The sequence below is a fragment of the Camellia sinensis genome, chromosome 10 (assembly GCF_055761805.1).
Source record: "Camellia sinensis isolate YWXY chromosome 10, ASM5576180v1, whole genome shotgun sequence".
NCBI lineage: Eukaryota > Viridiplantae > Streptophyta > Magnoliopsida > Ericales > Theaceae > Camellia > Camellia sinensis.
In genome coordinates, this window is record NC_138970.1 from 9,122,026 (window position 1) to 9,134,833 (window position 12,808).

The 12,808-nt window shown below is 37.6% G+C and overlaps 1 protein-coding gene and 1 pseudogene across 8 annotated transcripts in view; both read left to right on the forward strand.

The window, feature by feature from the left end:
* Positions 1 to 12,808, forward strand: part of ABCA1 (ATP-binding cassette A1) — a 54,297-nt gene that overhangs the window by 12,596 nt on the left and 28,893 nt on the right. For 4 of the 7 annotated variants that reach the window (XR_014341619.1, XM_028258265.2, XM_028258267.2 and 1 more), the window contains 8 exons: positions 787 to 849; positions 7,309 to 7,395; positions 8,708 to 8,806; positions 8,884 to 9,068; positions 10,232 to 10,286; positions 10,391 to 10,462; positions 10,977 to 11,681; positions 11,859 to 12,037. Coding sequence is in view for 5 of the 7 variants with exons in the window: in XM_028258265.2 (XP_028114066.2) it covers positions 787 to 849; positions 7,309 to 7,395; positions 8,708 to 8,806; positions 8,884 to 9,068; positions 10,232 to 10,286; positions 10,391 to 10,462; positions 10,977 to 11,681; positions 11,859 to 12,037 (1,445 nt within the window). In the remaining 2 variants the exon portion in view is untranslated. The remainder of the gene's footprint in view (positions 1 to 786; positions 850 to 7,308; positions 7,396 to 8,707; positions 8,807 to 8,883; positions 9,069 to 10,231; positions 10,287 to 10,390; positions 10,463 to 10,976; positions 11,682 to 11,858; positions 12,038 to 12,808) is intronic. The other 3 variants (XR_014341620.1, XM_028258266.2, XM_082890847.1) reach the window with 1 other exon arrangement.
* On the forward strand, positions 2,538 to 4,404 carry LOC114282285 (aspartate aminotransferase, cytoplasmic pseudogene; annotated as a pseudogene). The gene has a single exon (XR_014341621.1). The product of XR_014341621.1 is annotated as an aspartate aminotransferase, cytoplasmic pseudogene (transcript).

A 12,808-nucleotide genomic window follows, 5' to 3' on the forward strand; every position in this document is an offset into this window, starting at 1 on the left:
ACATCATATAAGGCTTATATACTGTCTTCAGGTTTGCTTCATATAAGGCTTGGATATTGTCACTTACACATGAGTTTCTCCATAATATTTGCTTCTCTTCTCTTTTGGTTGATTTCTTTTTATTTTTGTCTGGTCCAATGAAAATGCTAGGGGTGTGTTTTAATCCTAAGGAAGAGTGATATGATCATCATAAATGGAAATGTTAAGGGGAGAGTGGTGTTGACTTCCTCAGTGTAGTCCTAATTGCTATTTTGTTTAAACTTGAAAATGTTTTTGATGTATGCATAACCGATGTACATTTGTGTCCCCAAAGTGTCCAAAGCGCCCCCCACATCTAAATTTACCAAAAATATAAAATAAAAATTAGGTCATGTTTGGGCATGTGTCTGGCACGTGCTGGAAGTGTTCGAAGAGTGTCTGGAAGAGTGTCCAAAGAGCGTCGGTATCTGACACATGTCAGACGCGGACATGCTACCTTCTTTGAAGTGTTCGTGTTTCTTTGTGTTTAGGCATATTCAGTGGATTTAAACCCCCTATCTTTCCCTTGCTTTTCTGGTTGATACAAAATTTTTAATTCCTTGTAAGGAGTGAGGGTTTTGAGATTGCCTTTATGGATTGTGTCTATATCTGTGGTGTTGTTTCCATACTCATCAGCAATTGCACATCGTAACCTGTTTTTAGTTTGATGGTCAAATTGTATAATCATTGTTATCTTCATGGTTCTTTGTCAAATTTGTTGTTGATTTGGATTCTCTTCTAATTTTTATTAGTTTGTGAATTTTACAGGATGAGATACGGAAAGGATTGGGCGTGTGCCCTCAAAATGATATTCTTTTTTCTGAGTTAACGGTATGAAAGGAGGTTATTTTGGTTTATGTTTTTGTTTGATGTCATACTTAGTTTTAGTTTTATGGAAAGAAATTATTGCAAGAGTACAAGACTTATATTATATGAAAAAGTTTGAATATGCATTGCTTGTCCAGATTTGAGGTGTTACTCGGAGGGTTCCATCCTGTCATCTAATGATTCAGGGCGTTCTTTTTTCATTACTTGGTTTTGTATTTTATTAATTTGTGTTCATGCATCATACTTTTGTTTAGCATCAATTTTTAATTTGCTAAAGCCTAAGTCAGTAACAAAGAATGGGGAAAAGAATGCATACAAACTTGTTAAGGTGTGATGGCAGAGAGCTAGAACTTTGATTATGTTATGCTGCGATCAACTGGATAAACTTTGAACTTTGAGCAGCCCCCAATGAGCTATGAAGAATAACTTTATTGGCCAAAGTCTTTTTGGGTCTTAGATGGGGCTTTGACACACTAATGAACCTGGCTTTGCTCAAAGTCCTTGTGTATTTTCTTATCATTTGCATGCTTTCTCTAGTTGAGTCTCAAATTTATGAACCCATGGATAAAAAACACAAAAGTGATTATGTAGTCATCTCCTGTTGATTTCGTTGGAAGGCTTTACAAGCAATATTCTGCAAGATGAAAAAGGATTTTTGTTTTTTTTTGTGTTGTGTTCTGTGTTCTGTGTTTTTGCGATTATTTTATTTTATTTTGTTGGGTTGAAAATACTGCAAGGATCTTTGGTTAGAGGGTCCACCTGCCAAATCGGGGGAAGCAAATGAGTAAGTTTAATCCACATTTCAATTGACTTGCTCTGATAAATCTTAAAATTTAGAGTAAATTACACTAACATCCCGTGGTTTATGACAATTGTTGGGATGATGACCCCTTTGGATTTTGAGATAACATTGGCTTCTTATCAGAGTTGTTGGTGAACAGTTGTTAACAAAACATATATATTTTCTTCTTTTCTCTTGCTTATTTAGTGAATTTACTCATTGTATGATACACAAATCAGATCCTATCTCTCTCTCTTTCCCACTGTCACACACACACACACACACACACCATACATCATTTATTTTCATGTTTTGATGTTTGGAATTTATTTTTAAATCAAATCATGAAGATGGATCATAACTTTGGATTTTTTTTTTTATATATAAATATAACAAAGAATTTATGGTGAAAATAGATGGAATTTTTGACTATGCTGTTGTTCCAAAGTAGTGTAGTGGGTTGTTGAATGGAGTCTTAGTTGGGTGGTTGAAGAATGTTGGTAACAAGTTTGCACTTGGTAATCAGGAGGTGGGGGTGGGTTTAAGGATAGGATTTCCGGTTATCGGGCTTAGGATTTTCAATTATCTGGCTTAGAGAGAGAGGAATTTCAGCTTTGTCACAATGATCGTTGCATCATCACCATTGAGAGAGACCCAAGAATTAGGGTTTACTCTCATAAACACTTGTATTTACATTAAATTAAAATTTTTGATAGTATATAAATACCCCCCTAAACACGAAACACTTAACAAGTTCACTGATGATGTTTTATGAATTGATGAAGCTAACATGGAAGCAATGATGATCAAAGGCGAAGGGATACCAAAAATGTAATCAGTTATGATTATCAAGGCTTAAGAAGCACATACACATCACACGACATGTTAAAATCCACCTACTCTCCACCTACTTCACCCACTTAAACCTACTCCACTAAACCTAACCCACTACACCACTACCACCTCACCTACTCCACTAAACCTAACCCACTACACCACTACCACCTCCACTTCACCTACTCTTTACCTACTACACACTCACCCTCTTCTGTATATAGGAATCATGAATCATTGTAATAGACATCAATATAAATCAATCAATAATATACATCAATTTTTACATGGTATCAGAGCTATAAGATTTAGGCCTATACTCCTTTCTTTCCGGCGGGCAGCCGACCGGCAACCTTGCCTTCGCTGCTCGCGGGAGTTTTTCAACACATATCACAAACACATACCAGAAACTCTTCTTTCTTTGTTTTCTCATCTTCATCGTCACTAATTTCTTTCTCTGTGGTGACTCCACCCGAGACATCTCTTCTTCCTCCTCTTCCTCAGAAATGGATTCGATCTCTGCTTCTCCGACTTCGGGCTTCGATGCCAACTCTGTGTTCGCTCACGTTGTTCGCGCTCCTGAAGATCCAATTCTCGGGGTGACTGTTGCATATAATAAAGATCCCAGCCCAATAAAGTTAAATTTGGGTGTTGGTGCTTATAGAACAGAGGAAGGTAAACCTCTTGTTTTGAATGTGGTGAGAAAAGCAGAGCAGATCCTTGTTAATGACAGCTCCCGTGTTAAGGAATATCTTCCCATTGTTGGACTGGCAGATTTCAATAAACTGAGTGCTAAGCTCATATTTGGTGCTGACAGCCCTGCTATTCAAGAGAACAGGGTTACTACTGTCCAGTGCTTGTCTGGTACTGGCTCATTGAGAGTTGGAGCTGAGTTTCTGGCAAAACATTATCACCAGCGCACAATATACATTCCCCAGCCAACATGGGGAAACCACCCAAAAATTTTCACTATAGGAGGGTTATCAGTGAAGACTTATAGCTATTATGATCCAGCAACACGTGGGCTCAATTTCCAAGGCTTGTTAGATGACCTCAGTTCTGCTCCATCGGGAGCAATTGTGCTTCTTCATGCATGTGCTCATAACCCAACTGGTGTTGATCCAACGCTTGAGCAGTGGGAGCAGATCAGGAAGTTGATGAGATCGAAGGGCTTGTTACCTTTCTTTGATAGTGCTTATCAGGGTTTTGCAAGTGGAAGTTTGGACGCGGATGCACAGTCTGTTCGCATGTTTGTTGCTGATGGTGGTGAATGCCTAGTAGCTCAGAGCTATGCAAAGAACATGGGGCTCTATGGGGAACGTGTTGGTGCCCTGAGCATTGTTTGCAAGAATGCTGATGTTGCTAGCAGAGTTGAGAGCCAGTTGAAACTTGTGATCTGCTTTCCCAATCCCTTTTACTCTTTTTTAAAACCCTCACTTTACCTTTCTTTATTTTTTTTTTCTTCCCTTTTCCAACCCATGTGCACTTTTGTTTTTATTCTACTTTTTGACCTATCATTCCACCACCTCCCTCTTTTTTTTTTTCTAAATCTTATTTTTCCCACCGCCCACTCCATGATGCCTATTTTTTTATTCTTCTTCTTATTATTATTATTCTTCTTATTCCAAAAAAAAAAAAAAAAAAAAAAAAATTCCAAACCCCATTGCAACCATTTTACAAATTTGCACAACCAGCCCATATTTTATTCATTTCAGGAATCAACTCCGATCACCATTTTACACACACAAAAAAAAAAAAAAAAAAAAAAAAATAACAACAACAACAACAACAACAACCACAACAAACCAAAAGATTTGTTTTTTTTTCTCTGCCGACGGCCACCCACCGACCTACTCTGCCGCCGGTCTCTTCTTTTTGCCTCCGTCCTGGGCGGTCCTTGACAGTGTTGCCTCCGTATTTCCCACTCCACTGGGCATGATCACTACTCCCTGCTCCTCCACTGCAGAATATGGCGGACCTCCAAAACGGAACATCACGGTGGCCTTCCGCTTCAGCTCCTTATTTTCCGCCTTTAGCACACTTATCTCTGCTCACGCATCCTTATACATGCGTTGGAGCAGAGCCAGCTAGGAGTTTAATTGCTGCACCTCATTTGTCCTGCTCTGCAGCCGGTGCGACAGGTTTGTGACCGCAGTCATGGTTTCCACACATGACTTCAGAGTATACTGATTGGCCTCAATATCAGTTTGCACCGCCATTTTTTGCTCCACCGACCGCATTGGAAAGTTCAACGGAGCAAAACCAGAGGTGTTTGGTTGAGGTTCACTGGCCACCGCACCAGTTATTTCTCTTGTGGACTCGTTCAATTCTGGAAAGAGCGTGAGCAGACCACGGGAAGAGGAGGCCATGTTCTGGGTAGCTGGACGGGAAGAAGAGGCCATGTTGCTGAGTGTTTCAGAGACGGGTTGGTTACAGAGTATTACAGAGTTTCTCTCTCAGTAAAGGAAGAGTTTTTTTCAGAGGATTTTCAGAAGTTTTTTGTCTGCCTCAGCCTCAGCATCAGCATCAACCTTGGTTAAATAGACGGGGCAGCCACGCGTATCGCGCGCCACTTGACGCCAGACGACAAACGGGCGCGCCAGCCAAGGCACTCACGTGCCTCGCCATCATGTCCGGCACATCTTTTTATGACTTGGGCTCGCCTTTTGATGGCACGTCTTTTTATGGATTGGGCACGCATTTTGATGGCACGCCTTTTTATAGATTGGGCACGCCTTTTGATGGCACGCCTTTTGAAAGATTGGGCACACCTTTTGAGGGTGCGACTTTTTAGGGGTCCGACAAGACTCTGTAAACTGTCCCGACATTGATTCTGGTTAGCTCCTTCATGGGTCCGACAAGACTCTGTAAACTGTCTCGACATTGATTCTGGTTAGCTCCTTTATGGGTCCGACAAGACTCTGTAAACTGTCCCGACATTGATTCCGGTTAGCTCCTTTATGGGTCCGACAAGACTCTGTAAACTGTCCCGACATTGATTCCGGTTAGTTTCTACAAGGGTCCAGCAAGACTCCGTAAACTGTCACCACAACTGTCACAACATTGTCTGCTACAACGGTCCGACATGACCCCATAAACTGTCTTCTACATCGGTCTGACACCGCCATCCAGTGTCCTCTACACCGTTATGACACCACCATACAGTGTCCTCTACATGGTTCTGACACCCCCATACAGTGTCCTCTACAACGTTATGACACCACCATCCAGTGTCTTCACCAATGGTCTGACACGACCATACAGTGTCTCTTATCCTCTTTTATTTTTATGTATTTTCTTGTTTTGTTACTCTCTCCAAACTCAAGTTGGTTAGTTCCTATCCCCCTTGAGTTTGCGGGGGGCTGTTAAAATCCACCTACTCTCCACCTACTCTCCACCTACTTCACCCACTTAAACCTACTCCACTAAACCTAACCCACTACACCACTACCACCTCACCTACTCCACTAAACCTAACCCACTACACCACTACCACCTCCACTTCACCTACTCCTTACCTACTACACACTCACCCTCTTCTATATATAGGAATCATGAATCATTGTAATAGACATCAATATAAATCAATCAATAATATACATCAATTTTTACACCCACTTAAACCTACACTAAACCTAACCCACTACACCACTACCACCTCACCTACTCCACTAAACCTAACCCACTACACCACTACCACCTCCACTTCACCTACTCCTTACCTACTACACACTCACCCTCTTCTATATATAGGAATCATGAATCATTGTAATAGACATCAATATAAATCAATCAATAATATACATCAATTTTTACACGACATCACATGGATACGTTGACACGAACATTTAAAAAAAATGTAGAATACGACACTTAGGGACACACATAATATATAGTTTTCTACATTTATTATATGTATAATGTATATATAATGGTGAATAATTATTACATGTCACATATGTGAATTTTTAATTCAAAGATGATAACAAAATGTAATGTAACACTAATTTCTTAAATCTGAAGGAGAAGAATAGGTATCGATTTCCATTGTTGTCATTTATCCTTGGATTTCAAGTTATTTTATTCAAATTTGTAATGTGTTTTATGTGTGTATAAGTGATAGACAAGTTTTTCAAGTTTCTTGTTGTTCAATCCATTACACTTTTAGAGAGCAAAGTTCAAAATCATTGAGTCAAATATGTTCACAATGATTCACTAATTGATTAGTCTGTTTATGAGGAATTTTAGAGTGTTTGTATGGAAACGTATTTATTATCATAATCATACTCTGCCACCATCTAAATTTTGCAAAGGCAACAGAGCTATGATTCTCCAGTGATTAAAAGAGATAACCATATTAAAGTGTGGATAATAATGTCTTAACAACGATTATTAAGTGCTCACATTTGTTTAATAAACAGTCATCTTTTTTTGTTATGAATTTCCCTTGCTGATGTTCTTGTGACTTATGATATTATAATGCTGGTACTGTTGAGAGATGGAGAATTTATATGCACTCGTATCATTGCAAGTAGATGTCTGTAGTTCAAATATAGAGGAACTAGGGTCTTTGTTGAGTCTCTTATTTGTTCTTATTCTTCCTACTACTTTCTTTTCTTTTTTTCTATCCTTTGACCTCCAGCCTTATGAGTGCTGAAAATATCCTTTTTGGGGGGCATGTTTCTGGCTGTAGATTTTGTGATGTTGCCTAAACAAATTTGTTTTAATGATTATGTCTTCTCTTCCTTTATATTGGATGCTAAATACCTGTAGCAGGCTACAATGTCTCAACATGCTGTGCTGATTTACCACTGCACTTACTTTGACTTGTTTAATTACTCCATCAGGTGAAGGAGCATTTGGAAATATTTGCTAGTTTGAAGGGTGTGAAGGAAGACTCTCTGGAGAGTGTTGTGAATGAAATGATTGATGATGTGAGTTCTTGCTATTTATTGTCACTGGGCCTCTAGCATGCTTATGTTTTAAATTTTTTTAACCACAACTTGTTTATACATCTGGGAAGTACACATAAACAAGTTATGGTCGTCTTGTGCCTCTGCAAGTTATTAAGTGTAAAGTACTCTCCTGAATTGTAATGAATAAATTAATAAAGAGCAGTCTACAATGAGAAATGAAAAAAGAACAGTGATTTCCTTGTCCTCACTGCAAGTTTCATATCAAGGATAATAATGTGTAATGCTTGGGCATCCCTACATTGTGTCTCTGCAAGGGAAGTTGTTTCTAGTCAAAGAAGCCTTCTACTAGCTGTCATCAAGGTCACAATTGTTGTTGATAAGAAAATCTTGTGGTGAGTCACACTGAAACCTCCCCTCGCTGATATAAAAAAAAAAAAAAAAAATACTGAAACCTCCTCTCATGGACTATTTAGCAATGAGGACTCTTGTCTCCAGAGCTCTTGTTTTACTATCCAAAACCACTTCTACTAAATGATATATCTATGGGACTCTCCAGTTTGATGCCATTAGAACTCTGAAGTCTACCTGGCATTCTGGAAACAGAAAATAATATGGGCTGTTATTTCTGCAAGCGTGAAACACATTGGTCTGTTTTTCTAGCCAAATAAACTTTTTTGGCCAATTTAAAATGCTGAATTGATCTCGCAATTGCTGGATCCCCAAACTAAGAGCTCTCAGGTTACCTGCTGAAGAGACCCAGATGTTTAATGACCAGTCACTACTGTAACTATCTGGGGCTCACCCTGGTTAACTTTTCTTTGATAACATTCCTCACTGATTGAAGGCTTTTAGTCATACCAGTTTCTATCTCTTACAAGCTTTTGAATAAGTCCAGAATGGGCCTATGTTTTCCTTTCCTGAATAGATAAACATGGCAAGAAATGGAGTCTGGCTACCTTGTGACTTGCTAGTGGGATCCTTGTGGTTTTTTATAAGATTTAGAGTTATTTCCAGAACTCATGGTCTTTGGTCCATTGATGATATTTGCTGTTCACTAGCAGTAGAGTCAGTGTCATATTTATTTATTTATGGTTTTTGTGATTGATTTCCTTTCAAATAACTGCTATATTTCTTATTTTCTGTTTCTATCTTCTTCTTCTTCTTTTTTTTTTAGGTAGTAGAATCAGTGTCATAAATATATATAATTTTTTTCTTCTTCTTCTTCATGTGCACCTTTTTAGATTATAATAATACTGATTTGACATATATATATATATATATTTTTTTTTTGTTGTAAATTTTATGTCATTTCTGTTAATATTTTGTTTAGGTGGGATTGGCCGATAAAGTTAACACTGTTGTGAGGGCACTCTCTGGAGGCATGAAAAGAAAGTTGTCCCTTGGAATTGCACTAATTGGAGATAGTAAGGTGAACACAAATTTCAGGACATTGGTCATTTCTCTTTGTTTGGGATCTATAAAATAATTGTTTGCTTTTTTTTATAGGTTATTGTTCTCGATGAACCTACGAGCGGAATGGATCCATATTCAATGCGGTTGACATGGCAGTTGATCAAAAAAATCAAGAAGGGCAGGATAATATTGCTAACGACGCACTCTATGGATGAGGCTGATGTGTTAGGAGATCGGATAGCTATCATGGCTAATGGTTCTTTGAAATGCTGCGGAAGGTATTTTATGTCTAGATTCAACATGCTTTTTCACATGGGAAAACTGAACAATCTGCACCTGTTTTTTCTATGTATATTACGTATGGTCATCTAATCAAACATACTCAAGCATTGATCTCTTTGATGAATATTAATGGTATGTTCATTCACCATTTGAGAGCGAATGAATCATTAAGATTTATGTTGGGGATGCATAATATCTGCAGTAGCAACTGCCTCCAAGGCTTCAACAAAATCAGATTCTAGGATAATTCGGTGAAAACCTTCCTGTCTTTCAATCCATAAAGGTCTCCAAATTGCAAAATTCAGCTACCAGTGTCATAGCCCAGCCTATTCTTATCTTGATACCCATGGACCACTCCCCTTCAGCGCTGTTGAACAAACCTCCAGCAGTTGCCAGCTTTTTAGGTTCCCATCCACATTTGCACCCAATTCCTTGGAGGGGGATACCATTTGACCCTAGTTGGTTTGACTTGTTGCACATGATGGACTTCCTATTATTTTTGTGTTTAGTAGCTCCACTCATTCCATTGTTCAATAATTTCTACAAAAATTTTAAGGTGTTTGGTATTTTGGTGGTTTTAAATTGTTTTTACTTGCAGTATTTTCAGGAAATATAATTACAAGTTGCACTTCCTTGAAATGTCTTGGGAAATTATAGAATTAGATGCTCACGGCTGAAGGGGCCAAACAGAGAGAGAGAGATTCCGCTACGATCTACCATCACATTCATGTTCAATTTCATTTTTGTGCTTGCTATGGATAATTCAGAGACTTTGTTGGGAAGCATTGTGAAAACTAATATATATTGTTTGATTGTGCAATTATTGATCTTATTTTTTATTCCTATTTCATTGTTTACTGTGTTATTTAAAATAGTTCTGTCATTTAGCCATCCCAATATAGCAAGAGAAAAAGTTTACAGTTTTCCCATGAAAAAGTTTATTCTAGAAAACGTTGTACAATCTAAAACTTGCAAGGAAGCATACCCTTTCCTTCCTTCCCCTTCTATGAAAAAACCAATTTCATTTAAGTGTAGGATATTTGGTTTCTTTAGGAATTAAATCATATGATCTAGTTTACTAAGTATGATATTTTTATTAAGTCAAGCAGATAATTAATCCTTGCATCATTTTCTCAACTGGGTGTTCCGTTTTCAACAGTTCACTTTTCTTGAAGCGTGAGTATGGGGTTGGCTATACTCTTACTTTGGTGAAGGTATGTTGTTCTATTCCATTTTTCATTAGTCTTGCTGAATAGGTTCTCTCTTCTTGATTGTAAAAGCACCAACATGCTTTGTTATTGCTATCTTTGCAATTCAGACTGCTCCTAGCACCTCTGTAGCTGCTGATATTGTTTACCGTCACATTCCATCGGCAACATGTGTGAGCGAAGTATTCATCTGATCTTATATCTCTAATGGTTATGTTAATGCATGAAAGGGTACTAACCAATTGTACAAATCATTAATAACTTTATGAACACCAGCAAATCCTTATTTTATCAGGCTGTAAACATGATGCCAAAAGTAAACTCAAAGGCTCTGTTTTGTTGCATTTTTGTTTTTTGTTTTTTCAGAAACAAAAACAATGAAGAGTTCGAAAACATCCAGCAGTTTTAAAAAATTTGAAAACAGCTTTTTGATGTTTCGTAAAAGGTGGGTTTTCAGGAAATTTTCTCTAAAACAGTTTTCGGAAACAGTTTGCCAAACGAGTGTGTTTCAGAAAATGAAAATGGAATACAGAAAACAAAAACACAACCAAACACACCCTATTATTTCAAGAGTCCAACTCCTACTAATGAAGTGGAATTATACATTCTATTCTCTGCAGTTATTTATACCCAACTATTTTTAATTCTTGCGCTGTATTATCTTCTTGTTTCATGGGATCGGATCTGCCTCAACAGGTTGGGACAGAGATTTCCTTCAAGCTTCCTCTAGCATCTTCATCTTCCTTTGAGAGCATGTTTAGGGAGATTGAAGGCTGCATGACAAGATCAGGTCCTAACTTAGAATCTGAAGGCAGTGAGCACAATCACTCTCTTGGCATTGAGAGTTATGGTATATCTGTGACAACTCTTGAAGAGGTATTCCTGAGAGTTGCAGGATGCGATTATAATGAAACTGAGTGTATTGATGAGAAGAAGACTCTTGCTTTACATGATTCTGTGGTTTCACCAGCCTGCCATAATTATGCTCCAAAAAATGTTGTACTCCCCAAACTATGCGGAAGTTATAAGGTCATTGGAGTCATATTTGCAACAATTGGCAGTGCTTGTAGTTTGTTTTTTGATGCTGTCCTGAGTTTCTTAAGGTTCTTAAGTATGCAATGCTGTTGCTGTTGCTTCTTAGTAAGGTCAACTTTTTGGCAACACTGTAAAGCATTATTTATAAAGAGAGCAATATCTGCTCGAAGAGATCGAAAAACAATTGTTTTCCAGTTATTGATCCCAGCTATCTTCTTGCTTTTTGGTCTTGTTCTTCTCAAACTTAAACCACATCCTGATCAGCAGTCTATAACATTCACAACCTCATATTTTAATCCTCTATTAAGTGGTGGAGGTGGTGGTGGTCCAATTCCTTTTGATCTATCCTGGCCTATCTCCAATAAGGTTTGTTGTTGACTCTTCATTTTTTCATCCAGCTTTTGTTCATATATACATCATTATTCTAAATGCATTTTGTGAATGGAAGTTGGTTTTATTATATTTTCATATTAAATTATTGGATTTTATTTCTAAGCAGGCATATTCTAAAGTTCTCCCACTGAAGTGCTATGAATCCTGCAGGTGGCGCAGTTTGTTAAAGGGGGTTGGATTCAAAAGTTAAAGCCGAGTACATATAGATTCCCTGAGTCAGAAAAGGCATTATCTGATGCTATTGAGGCAGCGGGGCCAACTTTAGGTCCTGTCCTACTTTCAATGAGTGAATATCTGATGTCTAGCTTTAACGAATCCTACCAGTCAAGGTGTGTTGTGACATACTTCTATATCCATTTCTTGCAGTTGGGTACTTTTTATTATTATCTTGAAGGTTAATGCTCATGTGAAATCATCTTGTTCTATTTGAAAATGTGGTGTTGGTTTTTTTTTTTGGGGTTATTTTATACAATGAATCTATCCATTTCTTTCAGCATATTGTCAGCCTGCTTCTCTACCTTTTAGCAGCTTCAACTTGTAACTTTCTACATGAAATTGTTTCGTGATTCGTCTCTTGTTCTCTGGCAACTTTAATTTGTACCTGCCATATGCATATCATTTAATCTACATTATTGTCTAGTTTTCTATAAATATGGATGTGTCCTTGCAAATCTGATGTTGTGAGAAACTAGAAATGTTTTTTACTAGCAAATCTGATGTGTCTTTCTTCTAACATCATATAAAACTAGAATTTATCAACCAAAAAAAAAAAAAAAAAATTCATATAAAACTAGAGGATCCAAGTGTTTGAATTGGGCATGGGTGTCGGACACATTTCCCGCACCCTTACCCTCGTCATATCCGGTGGACATGGTTACACTAGGGGACGTAGAAGAGTCCATGTAACATAGCTTATGGATGAGTTTTCTTCTTTTTTTTTTTTCAATTTGGTATGAATGATCATCATGCTGATGATATGGGTGATCAAATTGTGATCACATATATATGATTCAACAATTTAGTTATGTATCTTAGTTCACTATGGTTACAAATTACGTTGAATGATAAAAAATAAAAAAATAAAAAAAAATTTACTTTGA